General features: G+C 39.6%; 1 protein-coding gene across 1 annotated transcript in view; it reads left to right on the forward strand.

The window, feature by feature from the left end:
• Window positions 1–18867, forward strand: part of kiaa1549la (KIAA1549-like a) — a 132361-nt gene that overhangs the window by 96256 nt on the left and 17238 nt on the right. Inside the window, exons 14-16 of the mRNA XM_050074267.1 lie at window positions 7130–7275; window positions 15924–16048; window positions 16962–17182. Of these exons, the coding sequence (XP_049930224.1) occupies window positions 7130–7275; window positions 15924–16048; window positions 16962–17182 (492 nt within the window). The remainder of the gene's footprint in view (window positions 1–7129; window positions 7276–15923; window positions 16049–16961; window positions 17183–18867) is intronic.

The raw sequence follows: 18867 nt of genomic DNA on the forward strand, positions 1-18867 counted from the left end.
CCGTGAAATATAACAGGTTATGATTATATATGTAAATAACTGTGTCTGCCTGTTCTTCACTGATGAACAGGATGCAATCAGCATGGGGAACAGATTATACTGCAGATTTGACACCAGAGATTTAAGCTAGAAAGAGACAGAAATGATCAACAAGTTTTGTCTGTAAGAACTTGCTATGAGTGAGAGGGTTATCACTGGCATTGATTCAAACTACCAGTTTAATTGATGCAAGCCTCATGATAGATCTGCTGGACTCAATGGAGCTAGCTGTGTAATCTCATGTGAACACATAATGACCACTGCAGTGTCATTTCCATTATATATGATAAATATTGCGCTGTCTACCAACTGTTAGTATGCGTTTAAACAGCCTTAGCCACTGTAGCTGCTGTGGAAAAGCTGCTACATCATGTCCAATATGACTGTTCAGAGAAAGTGAATGATCAGTTTTAGTGAGATGTTTGGAGAGACACGTAAAAGTCTGTCTCAGTGGGGTAGGAGGATGGACTACTTGTAATGGTCAATACCTAAAAGCGAGACATTTAAGAAATGTAATTGAATATGAAAACATTATTTAGATATAGATATCTGAACAGATGTAAACAGCATCATACTATTTGCTGCGATTGTCTTTTTTTCTTCTGTCGCCCAGCTGAGAAAATTTGTCACAGGTGTCATTCCACTTCTTCCTGGAGTCGTAAAAAATTAAAGACACCATAATCAGCAGATATAACATTCTACTAGGGATGGGCATCTTAAGTAATGTCCATATTTGAGTACTCGCTTTAAAATATTACAGAGTACTCGCAAAAATTTTAATGTAAGAATAGGGTCAGAAATGAACACCCAAGCGAAAATGCAGGTTGGGGTTAAGTATGACCCACTGTGCTGCACGGACTGTGTAGACATTTAATGTTGCATAGCTTGCACTGCACATTCATTTCATTTATTTTGCCACAGTCCTTCAAAACATCCCTCTTATGCCTGGTTGCCATTTGGCCTGTAATGTTAGAACGAATTATGCCTGACTGAAAGCGTTGAACGTCCTATGCAGATCTGTGATGTTTGCTATATTGATCTGTGCAGACATCCATAAATAGCAGTTAAAGAAGCATTTCACTGCTGGAAAGATGTTCTTTTCATCAAACTGTGCCATCCATGCAGTAGAGAGATGTAAATGCTTTTGAAATTGGTGCTCTAGGACCAAAGAAAGTAGAGGAAAGGGGGCTGTGGCATCCGCTTTTGCTCAAGAGTTAGAAAACGTTCAACTACCAGAATCCACTGTGCTGCACCGGACAAATACAGGAAACACTATGGTGCCCACTTTCTGTTCACAAATTCTTATACAGCCAAACAGTGCAGTGAAAAGTGCTGGATCATATTTGAATAGCACTGTCAGCTTCTTGGTCTCCTGATCTCAAGGAGGCCAAATCTGAATTGTTCTCAAACATCTTGATTTGCTTCTTAACTCATTGTGTTCGCGGTAGTGGGCATACCAAAATGTGGAAGTACAAAGACACATGAGCAGGGAGATCTCCTAAAATGGAGGGAAGTTTACCACAGTTCATGTGAGTCGGTTGATTACTCTGTATGTTGAATGAGTGATGTCCAAGTCGAGTACTTGAGTACTTACACCCATCCCTACTCTCTACAACGTTATCCGTTAAACATAAACATCCATACATCAGTTTAGAAATCATATTAAAAAGATGCTCCTCATAACCTCAGATCTTATCCCACATTAATCATCTCAGCATCAAAGTAATGTCTGTGCAGTTTTCAAGTCTGAAGTTTTGTCATATTCACAATTACAAAGAAGCAGTTGTTGGCAAGGAGAACCTTAGATCTCAGACCCCCTCCCCCTCGCCCACACATTTTTAAATATGTGGATGATGTGGAATTAGATGGTTTCTTGCTGCCAAATTCTGCACCCTCGACTAACTCTCAGGGGGGAAAAGCCTGACAAATCCAGTAGATAGTGTGCAGATAATTATCTACAAGAGAATAATTTGTCTTCAGATGAAACAAGGCTGATGTCCCTCTGACCCAAACAGTAATGAGTCAGTTGAGAAGCAAATGTGGTTTTAGTGTTGGCACTTTACTTTTACTGTAAGAACTAGAGTACAGAGAAGATTTGAAACTTCATTTTACATTTAAGTTATAGTTATTAGAGTTGTTTTGAAACCTCTGATTTTACAAAAAAAGCCAATCAGATAATGACCTGAACTATCAACTAAACAGACATGTCCTCACAGGCACTGAGAGGCTGAAGTAGAAAGGACAGGTGTACTGGATACTTTACTGGATACTGTATTTCAAGATAACAAATCTGGATGATGGATATTATAAAATTTAGGTTGCATCTGACTGCTGCTAATCTCCATATTTTATGTAATTTTTCTCAAAGTGGCATTTAATTTAGTGCTGAGTCTTTCCCATATATTTTATCCGTCTTTTTCTACTATTCAATGTTTTCCGCACTAATCTTCTTTCTCTGTCTCCTTTTTTTATGCATGAGCGACGAATATGATTTGTAACCATCTGTCGTAATCACACACACAAATGTATTTACCAAAATGTGAAAAACAATCTTATTCCCAATAGACTTCACAAGGATTATGAGTTCTAATCTGCCTATTTAATCTGTTCTATGCGTAAAATAGAAAACTGATTTTTTTTTTTTAAACTTCCATTCCCAGACGTTTTTTTACTAGAAGATACACCCACGCGCCCACCCACGTTCAATGGTGACATCTTTCCTTCGGGAAGTTTGGAGTCATAAATGAGATGCATCATGCCTCCTCTCACCAAAATGCTAATTCAGTAAGATGCACACAAGACAGTGCCTCATATTTATACACCGCTAAACGAAAAATGAATAGAGGTGGGATTAGTTGTGCTTTGCTTCTTGAGGATGATAAACACATGTATATTTATAACCCTGGCTATAGCCGTGCCAGAGTGAGCCATTCAGTGTAACAATGATGACAGTGTAAAATGCTGGAAGAGCCTGCATAGTGCGATAATCAGCTTTGCTAACCTGTATATATGCACACATCTATCTTATGGGGAGACATTTTTTCAAAGAAGGTATCATTGGTTATTCTACTACCTTGGTGTACACTAATGAGGAAATGAGGCAGTGTCTCATCCTCTAACCACTGCAGAATGGAGTGCAATTTGATGAGAGGGGAAATTTCACACCAAAATAACAAAGGATCATTCTTGGACTTTATAGTGGGAACTGAAAAGAGGACAAAACGTCTGAAGTGTTTTCTTTCTTCACATGCACAGGCTGAACAGGCTCAGTGCTCTAAATCAGAAGGACACATTTAGATAAGAAAAGTGCACATGGCAGTCAAGATAGATGAGTTGGACAAGAAAAGAAAACTAAGGCTGTGTCTGAAATTACTCCCTCATTCACTCTTTAACTACCCCCTATTTATATTGGATACTCTGGTAAACCACAGACTGTAAAGATAATGGAAGTAGCTACCATGATGTCACCCATTGGTTTGTGGACTCCTGTTTAAAAGCCTCAAGTTCAGCATTTTGGCTGTCTACTTTTTTTTTTGGTTTGTTTGGAGCCAGAAGTGACTATATTTGGGTGAGAGGCTGCTGAGGACACTATCCGCAGACATTCTGTCACTTAAAGCTTTTCGCCCTTAATTATGCGTAACTTTAAGCCTTAAACAAATGTAAACAGGTGAAAAATATAAAAGAGACCAAAACTGTTTTTGCACCAGGCTGTAAACATGTTAATTTCTGCTGTAAAGTTGGACATTTTAACATGGGTGTCTATGAGGAGTGACTCATCTCTGAAGCCAGCCTCTAGTGGCCATTAGAGGAATTTCAATTTTTTGCACTTTGTGTTGGCTTTATTTTTCAGCCCTACAGGTTGCTGCCTGTGGTAAAATGAGATTTCAGACACTTGGATGGCCTTAGTTTAGCATGTTATCATGCTAACGTTTAAAGATTTGCGTTAGACACAAAGTACAGTTGAGGCTGATGTAATGTCTTCATTTTTGCAGGTGTAAAAAATCATATACTCCCTGCCTAGTTGTCAAAATAGATAGATTGCAAAACCATAGCTGTCAGAAATCATCTCCATCATATTCAGCATTGCATTGAGTCTTTATGCCGTTTTATTTAAGTATCCAAATTCTGAGAGTGTAAATACAGTATGTCCACTATATGGTACCCTCAAAAATTCAAGGGAATGAAAAAAGGGGTGTTCATGGCGTCTACACTGCTTTCTGCTCACAATCCCACAATGCAATGCAGAGCATTTTACAGATGCAGAAATTACTGTTGTGCATTTACATGATGATGCTTAATGATGACTAGTAAGTGTCTGAAACCCCAATTTACCACTCCCTATACAGTAAACTATTGAACGTCATTATAGGGAGTAGTAAATAAGTGAATGAGGCATTGATTCTAAACACAAACATGTTCTGCCAACAGACCATTTTCACAGCAGACATTTTAACTGTCATAGTAGGGAAAGCACAGGTGTTACTCATAACATTAGTGATGGCTTCGCACTATTCAAGCATCCCAATGAGTCATGACAGCCTTCAAATGACTCAGCATGAACACCAGGTCCCTGAAAGTGAAGCAGCAAAATAGACTTCAGCCATCATTTGATCATTTACACGTGTGCTTTTCATACTATGACATGACAAATATCCTCTGTAAAAAGGCAATGTTTTGCTGCAAACTATGAATACACACATGAACACAGCCAATAGCACTCCACTAAACATATGTATTACTCTATCGTTCATCGTCCAATGAATTGCTTTCCACACTTTAAATAAATGACACTACTTGAACACATATTTAATTATTTGCCAAAGAGGTTCACGGTTTGACTTCACATACTGAGATACATTTCTGCTTTATGTGCATAAAAAAATATTTAACTAAATATGTTGGTGTGTATATGTCTCCCACACCATCACATGGTAACTCAAATATAGTAAAATAAGTCAGATGTACAAGATTTGACATCCCCTATAATCCAATTTAACTAATAATATGTAGTTTCCAAAAACATATTGTCCATGACTCTGTTACACCCAAAAAGATATTGTGATGACCAAAATAAAAATGAATTTAGTGCTATATTTTCTTAAAACAAGTTAAGTTTCTCCCAGAACAGTGAGATAACTGTCAAATCAAGTGTGCTATTGTCTCGACACAATGGGAGCGATGTGATCTGCACTCTCTGCTTCAAGATGCTTGTTGACGACCTAAAACAAGTGAAACCCTGTTAGGAACAGCAGCAATTATTTTGGCTGCAGATTGTTCACTTGTCTGAGGTAAGAGAAAGGTGCAGGCTGAATGCTAACCACGGGGGGAAGTAGAGGGATTGGAGCATTCATTCTGCTCACTGCATGCTCCGGAGAGCTACAGTGTGCGAGGCACAAAAAAAAAAAAAGAGAAGTAGAATGAACATTACTTTCCAGCGGTGTGGTTATTGATTCTGTTGCTCCTCTCTCTGGCCTTCCCACGCAGATTTACATGGAACACACACTGTATTTCTCCCTCCATCCCTCCGGCTTTTTGTTTAATACCACATGACTTTTACTGTGACTCGGCCAGCCATTGACCGCTCAGGCTGCTGTGTGTGTGTGTGTGTGTGTGTGTGTGTGTGTGTTCACACAGACAGGGTGTTAGCCTCGCCTGTGGCTCTGTAATGTCCGGTCTCGCTGATTTGTGCATCTCACACCACCTGTAGACAGGCCTGTCACGTTGTGTAGCTGCTGCGGCTTACATGCCTCAAGGACTGTGTGTGTGTGTGTGTGTGTGTGTTTGTCCTTTACATGGGTTACGTGCCTGGTGTGTCTGAGGCAAGAACAAAGTATATATGTCTTCATCCATGTTTCTGCATGAGTGTATTGATTCTTCTTGAGTCAAGTGTGTGTGTAGGGATTGTGTATGAGTGTGTGTTTTTGCTTGTGTGTATGTGACATACATGCACACTGAGCTGTTTCCGTCAATGCTCTCGGCTGTTGAGCAACCTGCCCAACAAAATCAGGATTGTCTCTGCTGTACTTGTTCTTTATATTTGTTCTGTATGTGCCTACATTTTCTATGCTTTCATACAGCATGTTTTATGGGTGATGTCATGGTAACTATGTAGATTATTTTTATAGTCTATGGATTTTCCATTAATTTGGTGTTTTGGTGATTGCCAAAATAGCGCATTAAGCTGGCGAGGGTGTGGATTATGAGCTAACAAGCTTGCCAGTATCCATTTACAATAAATGCCAATAACTTTAAGTACTGTAGACATCTTAACTGGCTTGCTAAAAGGTTATTCATTGTTGGCAGTAAGGTTTTATAAATAAGTAATGACAACTGACAATGAAATTCATTTTAGGGTGTGCCACTGCTCAAATGCTCATAGCATTGGTAGCATCAGAGTTCTGTGGTCACTGCCTGGAGTTACTGGCAGGATATGACTCTTTGTTGGACTAGTCAAAGAGCAGTGAGCCACACCACATTGACTTTCCTGGCCTAGAACTTTTCTCCAATTACTGCAATTAAGCTGAATGACATCACCCTATGGTTTGTGGACTGCCATTTTTGAAGCCTTGAGTTCGGCAGTTTGGCTATGGCCATCTTGCTTTTTGACCAATGTTTGGGCAAAAGGTTGGAACTGTGGAGTGAATCTGACTGAGAAGCTGACAGACAGCCTGTCACTTAAAGCAGCTCACCTTTAATTATGTGTAACTTTAAGCCTTAATAAAAATGTAAACAGTTGAGTGGGGGTCCATATTGGCCTCATTTTTCAGCCCTGGAAGTTGCTGCTTGAGGAAACCAGGGAAAAGTAAAGAAAAAAATTATAAGCACAAAGACAAACTAAGAATCCCAAACCAAAAATAAGATCACAGGCAATACAGTCACAATCAAGATGCAAATCATTTTATTTTGAATCTCATTTATTCAGCTGGTTTTATGCTCCATCAATGTTATTTTTAACTTATATTTAAAGTTGATAGTGGGTTGCCAGGATTAACTGTGAGATGATGATGCACTGTTTGTGTACACGCTGAAACTCACAAGCCCTCCCTTCTCCTTCCTCCCTTGCCTTTCTCTGTTGCCATGGATACTACAGGCGGTTGCCAAGCGAGGAGGACGGCTCAGTGTCAAGTAACGGCTCCGGGAAGCTGAACACCAGCAAGAGCTCCTCGGCCCGAAGGACGGCGACGGGCAGCAGCACCAAGAACGGCAAGGAGGAGCTTCACAAGAGGAGCACCAACGGTGAGGAGGAAGAGGGGGTCGGAGAGGAAATAGGGAGAAGGGGGGCGGTTAAAGAGAGAGAAAGAAATACAAAGAAGGAGTAAGTGAAGGAGGAAAGAGAGAAAGGTGACGAATAAATATGTCAAACACACTGATGGAGAGATAAAAAGAGAGATATTCATTCTGTTCTTGATATTAGCACCAACCACGAAATCTGTCAAAGGATAATTAACATGAGCTAATGTAGTGCACAAGAGTACAGAATGAACACAGTGACTCAGCCTGCTGCTTCATCACGAAAGTGTCAGTGACGACACAGATACTCATCACACACACACACAAACTGTCGATATCGCTCTTAACTGGATCAAAAGAGACATCTAAGGTGTTTGTATTTCAGTATTTAAGTGTTTTCATTTGGCTTGCTTCAGTGCTCTTTGGGGATAAAAGCCAGCAGTTGGCAGAGTGGGTGCCATAAGCACTGCATCAAGTTACTTTAGAGTAGAATCACAGAAGAAGGACAGGAAAGTGGGAGAGTTGTCAGAGAGTTGTGACAGCATACTGTCAGATTAGGTGTTATTTAAATCTATACAACCCACAGCACTGCCGTTTGTGCATTAGAAAAATGACTCAGCGTTAAACCTGTGACACTCAGAGGGATCATCATCCTGGGGGAAGAGACATTGATACACTGTGTAGCTATTAAAAACAAATTAGCGCTTTAATTTCCAACCATTTTTTTAATTAAGGTTGCAGGTATATTAGCAATTATCTCCATCTAGTCATAAGTACACACTTAAACACAAACAAAATCCAGCAGGTATGATTGACAGTATAACTTAATCACACCATAGGGTGTGGTTACACATCTCTGTCTCCACAAAATCATGTTTGTATACAACTAATTTGAAACAGCAAATACATTTTGAGGGAAACAATGCCGAGCAGCATTTGTTGGGCTAATTTGTAGGATATCATAAGAACCATTCTATGAGGATACTTTGCATAATAAGGAAATGTTGCTAATTAATGTACCCGGCAATTTGAAAAAATGTTGATACTGAACATAGGAGGAAAATTCAAACCTTTAAATTAAGACTTGGGAAATCAATTGAGGAGACCCTCATTTTCAGTGATGCCGCGCATGAACAAACACGTTAAAAACAATCAATAAGCAAACAAAGAACCATCATGCATATCAATTAAAACAAAAATCAAATCATACAAAACAACAACAGCATTAAATGGTCGCTAAAAGTAGAAATACAGGCTGATAAACATGCTCAGGTGTAGATGTATAGTTAAAACCATTGACACTCAATAAAGACAAGATCAAAAATAAGGCATTTAAACAGTCATAAAGGTGGCAGTGTCCAAGTTTAAGGTCTTTTGCAGATTGTTCCATGTAGGAGCAGTGTAAGAGAATGACAGCGTTCACTGACAACGTATTTCGTTTTCCACCAAACTAGGCAATCTTGCAATGCACTATCCACTCGTAGTGACCACCAACCATGATCTTTCCCTAAAATTAACCAAAGTGCATTTGTTGCCAAAACCTGAAACAGGAGTCTGGATGGGAACCCTGGACACAGTCCCCCCAACTATTCCCTTAAGAAGCCTGCACAGTGCATTAATGTTGTGCTTTGTTGTCTGAATGAAATGTTGTCTCTGACCATAATCCAGGCAGCGATTACGTCAAATTTTCGTAAAATTTTTCGGCAATGTTTTTCTGCAGGGCCGCATGCAGAAATGGCGGGGCCCCTGAAAATATTCAGTGAATGGACCTTCCTCAGATCTGCTTTACTCATATTAATGCATGCACACGCTGTTTCTCTCCTAGTTTAGTTCAGTAAATTTCTAAGGTCATTTGCCGCCCATATTTTTATTTTTTTGTTTGTTTGTTTTCCATTATTGCGTACAAAAAAAGTGACTCCTACCATTTTCCAGAGGGGGGGGTTTCATTATGTAATAGTTTACATTTTACAAAAGCAACAATGAATACAAAGTTTAATTGTCTTGTAAGTAATGATGATCATTTGGGTTCAAAATGAAATTTGGTTATGTTTGGATAAATATGATTATTGCCTTCATTGGCCCCCTCTAGCGGCTGGGCCCCAAAGAGCTTTTCCCACCTCATGGGTGGCCCTGCTTTTCTGTTACATTTTGTTTTCCTCATAGCTAACAATTACAATATAATCAGCACTGAATGGTAACTACTTAAATGCCCATGTTTCCAGGGATCTCCTACCTCTGTATCAGATTAATATTCTATATGTTCAATGCAAAGCCTCAAGCCTATTTTTTTTATTTTTTATGACAGCACCATAAGAAAAAACTCCACATTTTGCATACGGGTAGATAACATCATTCAAACTGGTATTTGGACTTGTGACTTAATATGAAATTCTATGTGTTTGCAGAGTGCACAGCTGTAAAGCTATGTCCTTGAAAGGTCAGAGAGGTTTGATAGGTCAAAATTTGTTTGGAGTGTTATCCATCTACACAGCTTGCTCTCCAGTGTCCAGTGAATATACTTTATAATACTATTCATATTTGGGTAAATATTCCTGTTCAGACACAGTATAATAAGATACATATGCTTTGATCTGCAGCACCTGTTATCAGTGGCAGTAAATATACTGCATCTTCCAGATTATTTATTTAACAGATTAGCAAGCAGATCTTTTTCCAGCTTTGCCAACTCACAGTTGGTTGCATAAACATTGCTCCGATCGCTGATAACGCTGCGACATTGCTTCTGTTCAGTGACATTCCAGGACGCTGTGATTTTCAATCTCTTTTGCATCAGCAAGCCAGTGTTCACAGTAATTTGTGTGATTTATAGTGTTTATGCAAGCAAATGAATGAATACCCAGAGGAGAGGAGGAGGGGATGAATAATTGTTTAATTTTCTCACTACTGTTCACAGAGAAACCAGAGATGGACAGAACTGTTTTTAGAAAAAAAAACATAGAGAGATGAAAGAAAAGCCAGCTGAAGCGCTGTTCATGAAAATGACAGATTAATAAAGGTGTAAATCCAGTAAACTAGAAGCATAAATCCAGAGAGAAAGAGGATTCAAAACCATGTGGAGGATAATAAACTACAGTACTGATAAAAATATGGCAAAAACAGAAATGACAAGAGGGGTAAAAGAATGCAGAAAGGTCGAGTGAAGTAAATCTAAATGTGGTTGGTGTAGTTATTCCACAGGGGAACATAGGGGAGACCTGGAAAGGTTGTAACATTTTTGACAATTCTGAATGTATCCCGGTTTCTACATTTCAAAAATACCAGCCCCTCTAAAGCTTGGTAAGTAGCACACTGTATCTTGTTTCTTTTCTTCTTTCTTTTAATCTGTTCACAAACAGAAATATATTAATTACAAGTTGTGGTTTTATGTGAAATTACATGATGGAATTTTTTACTTGGTGGCTGTACTGTAATTCCTCTCAAAGCACAGGCAGACAGAAGTGGCTTTGCTACTGGTTTATTTAATGCTTCTCTCCAAATCCACTGAAAACTAAACACACAGTATAAACAAGGAAATACAGAGACTATGTTAGCTTAGCATAAACAGTAGTATGCACAGCATATAGAACATTTTACCAGAGTAAAATACAGACAAATAAAGCAAAATTCCTCACATGGCTCCATGCTGCAAATAGTGAGTTGTCTTCAGAGGTTTCTGTTTAACCGCTGACATCAATCGAGGTCTGTTGTCAAAATGGAACATTAAATTGTCCGTGCTTGCTGCTCACTTAGCAGGTCACAGTTGCCGTCGCCATCAAAGACAACAAGTTAAAGTGCCACTGAAGTTAAGGTTTTTGGCTCAGAATATGAGAAAAGGATAACGGCCTTGTTACCATCTTTACCAAGAGTGTCTCTCCGTTAGTTTGGTGCTACAGTATTTACATTGAATCATTCAGCAAAACGTTTGCCAACCTTTGTTATCTCTGCGATTACAGATAAGTTAATGAAGCTAAGCTCCAGAAGTTAACGTTACCTTAACTAGAGCCCTTTGGACAACAGCTAACAATGATGTGCGATCACCAAAGTACAAAACAGCTACAAAACAGGCTAATGAACTCCCAGCAAACAAGGTGACATGATGAACAACGCAGCTAGGAGCTAACTTTAGGCTAACTTTAGCTAACGTTAGCTAGAGATGTTAAAGATAACTTTATAATTCTTTCCAGCAAAGTGACAATATGTTGCCTCAAACACGATGTTGTCTTACCTTAAAACAGATGTAGACATCATTATTAATCTTATTCACGTTGAGTTGATGCTGTGGTCTAACGTTACCGCACAACTTTATCCAAAGGAGACACTTTTCTCGGTTGAGATGTGGTTTAGAGTGTAAAAAATACACCCCGTCGCCCAGCCTCTCAGGATACCTTGTGTTGGAGTTGCATGTACCCCATGCACACTGTTTGACCATTTTTAAACTTCAAATCTCAGAAAAAGCTCATAAAACTGAACGAAACTGACTTTCTGTAACGCATTTCAATGAACGTCCAGGCAGAGAATGTCCGAGTGGAATGGCTATACGCACTGTGACTGGCTCATCGCGTTTGAGGGCGGGGCTTAGCCGTAGGTCAATTACTTGTACTAAATAGAATAATAAATAACAAATGCAACAAATTAATTTTCAATTATTCAGGTCTCAGAAAAAGTAAAAAAAAAAAAATACAAATGATGTAAACAACATAATGGCAACAATTACAGCAGCCACTGTTCTCACATAAAACCATCCGGCTCTATTGTATTTATTCTGATTTTAATTACACCAGCATCTGTTATTTAACACCTGTATAGGAATAGGTTCAAATTAAATCAGCTGTGTAGTGTGTGTGTGGGTGAGTGTGGGTGAGCCAGTAAAGGATATTATCTGCTTCATCTAGCATATTTGATACATTGTGAATGTCTTTAATCATAGCTGTACCTGCACTGTGCTACCACATCAACATAATGATGTTCCAGTTGCATTTTTTTATACCAACAGTGCTTTGCTGCTGATAAAGACGGCTGTTATTAATTAGGAGAAAACAAACTACTGGCAGCCAAAGAAAAAAGCCAACCCCAGATTTATTCTAATTTTGAAACAAGCTTTTTCTGCCAGGTGTTTTCAGATGTGTGCTGCTTACAGTCTGGCACCTGGTCACTTCCTTTTTGTAAATTTCCCCAACCTCACCCCTGAGCTGTCCCCAGGAAGGTCCTGAACACAGCAAAATAAGAAGAAAATAAGAAAATACAGGCAGAGGGCAGGGTCTCTGCAGATAAATACACCGCAACACATTTCTAGTGAGTCATTAGTGATGATTGAGAGGGACTACTTTTGTACCTACTTTGTTTTTTAAGGAAAATCCAGTATAGTATACGCTCAATTGATTGAAGACACCTTTTATTTCCCGTTTCCCTATCATAAGACCATTCATATCAGTGTTGTTTGCATATTGATAATGACAGATGATGATAACATTCAACAGTTGCATCTCATTAGTCAGTCACAGATGCTGCAGGTACATCAGCAAATAAAAACAGTATGGATGTTGTTGCTGTCAGGGTGTAATTACTAAGAACATCACTGCTGCAGTGTGATGTGAGTCTCTTCACTGGATGGATTAGCCGCTATTACTCAGCTGAAGTACACAAGCCTGAAAACAGGTCGATTCAGTGTAAACAGGGGGTTACAGTGCAATCAAAATGTGTTATGGGATTTATTTTTCATTAAAGCAGTAGATGACTTTTAGGGCAATTCATCTTAAATAGCTGATGGTGTAGAATTTAATGCTAAAGGTGAGAGAAAAGGGAGATAACATGCAACAAAGGCTGCAGTATAGATTTGATTGACCCTCAAATTGATCTTCATCCCCAGATCAATCCTCACTGTTTGTGAATCTAAATGTTAAAGACGCTGGTCTCTCTCTGAAACGTTTAAATGCAAAGTATGTTCATGACCGGCACATAGTTACATAACACCTTTTTGTCAGAAAAAACAGACGGACTTTGCCATTTCTATAGCCACGCTGTTAGTGTGGCTAAAACCTCATCTCTGTACTTGTCAGCAATAAATAGATCACTGCAGGCATAAAGCAATAAACAGTCAAAAAGCAAAGCACTTGTCAACAAGCTGTCAGCTGAGTCACATTGTTTATCTCCTTGTGTACAGAAAACACTCATAAAAAATTGCCCTTTGTAACAGTTGCTGCAAAATGAAGTCATTTTATTCCAGTAATACAAACTTTGTAGGAACAAATAAAGCTACATAATTAGATTTAATGTTAAAGTGGAATCAACATTGTACTCTGTGTTCTACATCTGTGGTGACAATAGAAATGGTCTGACGGCAGCCACCAGTGTTCAGAGTACATGTTATTTACATGCACTGTCGTAGTTTCCAATCTGGTTCACAGGCTGCTCGTGACGCCACCTGTGTTGACCTTAGCTGTCACACTGTAATAGGCGGTGCAGGAACAGCAACAAATAAAGCAGGCTGAGCTGCAGCCAGGATGAATGGTGACAGTGTGGGTTTGGAGCTGAGTTAATGGCAGACTGTTGTAGCCCTACAACGAAGCAGTCTGCCATATGATGTCAGTCAGGCAGTGAGTCACAGTGGACCCAGTACAACTCAACACTGTCCATCTGCTGCTCCCTGCAATAACATACACACAGGAATACATAGAGGCTCATATACTGGAAGAAGCAGAGCTCACGCCATACAGCTGATGTTTTCTCCCCCGAGCCAAACAACATAACACTGCAGGTTTTTTGTTTTTTTTAATTCCTGAGCCCTGAGTTAGTAGTATATCGCTATATATAACTTATAATTTGGAGAGTTGCCATGACAAGTGCATAGCAAGGCCAGCGTGAGCATGGACAAAACAAAAGTTGTCGAAAAGCAGTAGAAAGTCAAAAAGCCTACTCTCAGAATTGTGCATTAACACGCTCGTGCAGATACTATTCTGTTACACACACACACACACACACACACACATGCGCTGAACAAACATGCAAACATTTTTGGTTCTTACATAGTTTATGCTACTAGTCCCAAAACAATATCTGTCTTACAATGCTTTATGCAGTACCTTACTTAAAGGAAAACTTCACCCACAAAATGATCATTTGTATATCAGTTACTTACCCTATGTTTTGTTAAATCCATTCTCATTTTGCAGTTGAACTGTTCTTTAAAAATAGAACAATGTTTTTCTCTTTTTTTTCCCATTAATGAATAGGGGCCAGACTTTTCAAATTTATTATCTATACAGATACAAGCAATAAAGAATAAATGCTAAGTTACATGACAGGAAACTAATCACCAGCCTACACCTACACTAGCTGCCAATAAGCTTAATTTAAAGCCCAATTTGCAGCAAAACAGAAAAACATACTTTATGCTCACAGCTTATAGAAGAATGTGGTTAAATGAAATACTCATAGTAAAATAGTGTCCAAGGTAACAATGTAGGACTAAACTGCTCTTGTACAAACATTCACACACTGCTCCTCACTGTGACTCATTAAAGGGATAGTTGACATTTTGGGAAATAATACATGTGAGATCAATACCACTTTCATAATGTATCGTCTTTGCTATGCTAAGCTAATAATCTGTTGCCTGATATCAGACAGAATTGTTTACTTGTTACGCTCCGTTTCCATCTTCAGTCTGACATCCAGTTTAACTGATTTCAGTCAGGAAAGGGGGGATTAAATTTTCCCTAACCAATCACAAGAATCCAAGAATCTGAAGTCCGCCAGTCCACACTGGTTCAGCCATGCAAACATACTGGTTTAGCTGGGGTTTTACTTAAGGAGTGGAGCTGAGCAAAGTTAAAACATAGTATTTGCAATCTGGATAGCAGTGTTTATCTTGTCTACAGCGATAGCCATGTTGTTATTACTCCTCATTACTTGACTACAGCTGACAATGACATCAGTCCTTTTGGTGGTGCTGATTGGCCACATGTTACTCCCTGGGGCGCTCACTGATCATTTTTTATTTCAACTGAAGAACCGATTAGGGTCCGTACACATGCCATGTGTTTTGCACCATCAAATCCATTGTTGTCAATGTAAACAACTAAAAGGCGTGCTCAAAAGCGAGAGTGATGCTGTGGTGGCGTGCAAGCATTCCCAAGTGCCTAATTTTCAGGGTGTCATGGCTGTGCCTCGAGATAAACAAAATTCAGCTTTTAGAGTGCAGCAATGCACACAATGTCACGTGACCTTTCTTCTATTATTATCAGTCTTTGGCAAATATGGAGGGAAAGATGATCGTTTTTGTGCAGGGCTACCCAGAGCTTTACATCTGGCCCACAGACATTGAAAGCCAATTACACACTTAAATAACAACGCCTAGAAGAAGATCAGCCTTGAGCTCTGGATTTCTGGTAAGTACTGTAGGCTTTGATATGGTGCTGGTTATGGTCACTTGGCAACATCAGGTGCAATCTGCTTAATTGCCTTTGAAAGTTGTCACAGAGTAAGCACAAGAGTAGCACCCTGCGCTCAACGTGGTGGTAAAAGACGCAGCATGTGTTGACCCTAATGTGGGAATCTGCCAAATTTGTGATAATGTCTATGCGACATCACAGCCACCTGCAGGTACTGTCTCTGTCTGACTCTTGTTAACCAATTTGTCCTCCTCTTCTTCCCAGACCCGTACGAAGACCATTCAGGCTCTCTGCGTCTCATCACCATTAAACCCATGACTGCTCAGCCAACCTACTCCTACCCCTCCTCCTCATCCCACAGCCAAGACTCTGTGGTCCTCAACGGGGAGGTGAGTCTGCACACACACGTATACATAATGTACACACACCCTCAAGGCTTTACCGCACTCAGCTGTGAGGTGAATCTGCAGCGCTGACAGTAAAGAGCAGAGCAAAACTAGAACATCGTCATGATGAGTCACACAGATTCATACAGTACAGCTTAATTTGGTAGCCATGCACGTTAATAAGGCAGGTCTTCTTCAGTCGTATTGTTTATGTTTGAAACTGTTAGTACTTTATGTCTGTGATTCCCAAGAGAGGTATTTGTGTCCTAAATACATGCAGCGCAAAGTTGCAGTTGCATGGCTGAGCACATTTGCAATACGGTGGGTGATGTGGGTGAAGGGGTACCTCAGTTCGTCTGACAGGGCCGTCGGGGTGCATCAGGCGAAAAAAGGTTGCTAACAGCTTTATGTTACATTCTTCAGTTTCAGGCGTCTGTTATGGTGCCCTCACTGTACTGTAGTATTATCATAACATATCCTCTGGGACACATTGCACTAATGCTGAATTTAGCCGTTGCTATAAACACTTTGCTTTCTCTCCTCCTCTAATCTCTCCCTCTTGTCACTTTCCTGGCTGCCCAGCCTGTTACCTCTCACTGTTTTCCTCCTTATTTCACCGTGATACACAGGCTGATAATAATTTATCCTTCAGACTATTAACATGAGATGGGAAAATCCCCTCGGGGTTTTCTGGTGTTCCAGTTCATCTGCAATTGATTGGGTGTACATTAGCAGAAAAGATCATGTTTAGGGCATGACACGTTCTATGATTATCAAGCTGTGGGGAATGTTTGCTAAAACACATTGATCTGTCTTAGGCAAATATCATACAATAAAAGGTTATCATAAAAAATTAGCCATGGAGCCAGGAAAATATGATTACCTAAATGTAATACTTGGAATGGATTGTTTGTAGGCAAACCATGGTGGGCTGAAGCAAAAATCGGACATCGAGCACTATAGGAACAAACTGCGCCAGAAGGCCCGGAGGAAGGGCTACGGAGAATTCTCTCTGTCCGAGAGTGGCAGCCATGGTTACAGTCACCGTGACACCAGGCACAGTCGGCACGATAACGGGGTCAAGGAGCCAATGACCGCTGAGGAGAAGAGGGCCTCCTTCGCAGGATGTCATAAGAGGTATGGAGTAAACTTTGTGTGGGTTCCAGAGACATAAAAAAGAGCAGTTATTTAGTCTAAGTATAATTAGATGCACATTATCATTGGAATCATACCAATATTTCTCTACTCACAGGCGTCATTGGCCCTAAGTGCACTGCAGATAGTTAAACAAATCAAAAGTATCAACCAAAAGCTCACCAAATGTTATGACAGTTATCCAGAAATGTTTGACAGTCCCAAAATTAAAGGATTAGACTTCACTATCAAAGCAGAGTCCTATTTTATTATTGAAGCGCATGAAATATTTTGGGTTTGTTCCATTTCATTTCATCATTATTTGAGCAGTGTAACTGCTTAAAGTACAACTTTTTCATCAAGAACTCTAGATTCTGTACTGTAGAAGTGTAGCTGTAGAGCACAGTTGCTAAGCAACACATAAGGAGCGAGTGAGTAGGGTGATTTTTGGTCAGCACATTAATATTTACAGTTCATACAGATAAGTGTTTGTTTTGTTTCTCTTTGTCTCAAACGGATTTAACAACATTCAACCTTTACACAGTTCATGAATCATTTTATATTTGCTGTTCGGGTAAAGAAAAGCTCCTATTTTCCCTGTGAAACTTGAACTGAAAGGCATAATTTGGATCTTTTGAAGTGGGGTTGTATGAGGTACGTAACCATAATCAGTGTACTGCCTACAGTAGGTGGCGGTTTGCGCACCCCCTGATTGGAAAAGTGGCAGGAGTACTGACATGGAAGCTAAGCAGTGTACTGCTTTGGACAGGGGGCAGCAACAAAGTGGATGTTAGTAACCTTAAAAGAAGTCCCACCTAAAAAAAAAAAATCAGTAACATTTTAAGCGTATGCTATCTGTAGAATATTTTCATGGCTTTACCTTGCCGTCAGACAGCGATTTCTGACAGGAAAGCTGTTAATGCCTTTAGTTCCTCAAAGCCACCGGTGTCCACTGAGAAAAACAGTAGTTTAAGCTCTCTGAACATGAGAGCTGCTGGTTTGCCACTGCCTCATTCAGTTAGCTTGTTGAATCCGAACGAACCCTTTTAAAGGCCAAAGTCACACAATAACAAACAAACTAAGACGAAGAAACAAAGAGTCTGGCTTTCAAGGTAGTGATATAACAATTTCAGTTTCCTGTCGGAAATCGCCGCATGGTGGTAAGGTAAAGCAGTGAAAATATTCTAAATACAGCGCATACTTAAACAGATATTGATTCTTTTAGGTGGAACTTTCTTTAGGTGGCTACAATACCTTTTGCTGCTGCCCCTGTCCACAACAGTAGATTGCGTAGCTTCCAGTTGATACTCCTGCCAAATCTCTCCAAACTGGGGGGCGTGCCAGCTGACATCTACTATATGTAATACGCTGACTGAGGTAAAGTACCTCATATAACCCCATGTCAAAAGATCCAAACTATCTGTTTAGGCAACAGAAAATCTGTGTATGTCCTGTACATTTTCATTTATTAAGGAATTCGTTTGAAATAATTTCAAAATAAAATAAAAAAAGGTCAGTAAGGTTAAACTAAGTGTAAGAATTCTGAATTTATTAAGTGATTCTAAACACAACTTGTTTCCACAGTAAAATAAATTGAGGGTAAATATGATTTGCAATAAATTATAACAGTTTACTCAACAGTGGGCACCATCTTCTCTCATACACTTTACTTACTGTGTGGAGGTTTG

The sequence above is a fragment of the Epinephelus moara genome, chromosome 20, assembly GCF_006386435.1.
Source record: "Epinephelus moara isolate mb chromosome 20, YSFRI_EMoa_1.0, whole genome shotgun sequence".
In the NCBI taxonomy this organism is placed as follows: domain Eukaryota; kingdom Metazoa; phylum Chordata; class Actinopteri; order Perciformes; family Serranidae; genus Epinephelus; species Epinephelus moara.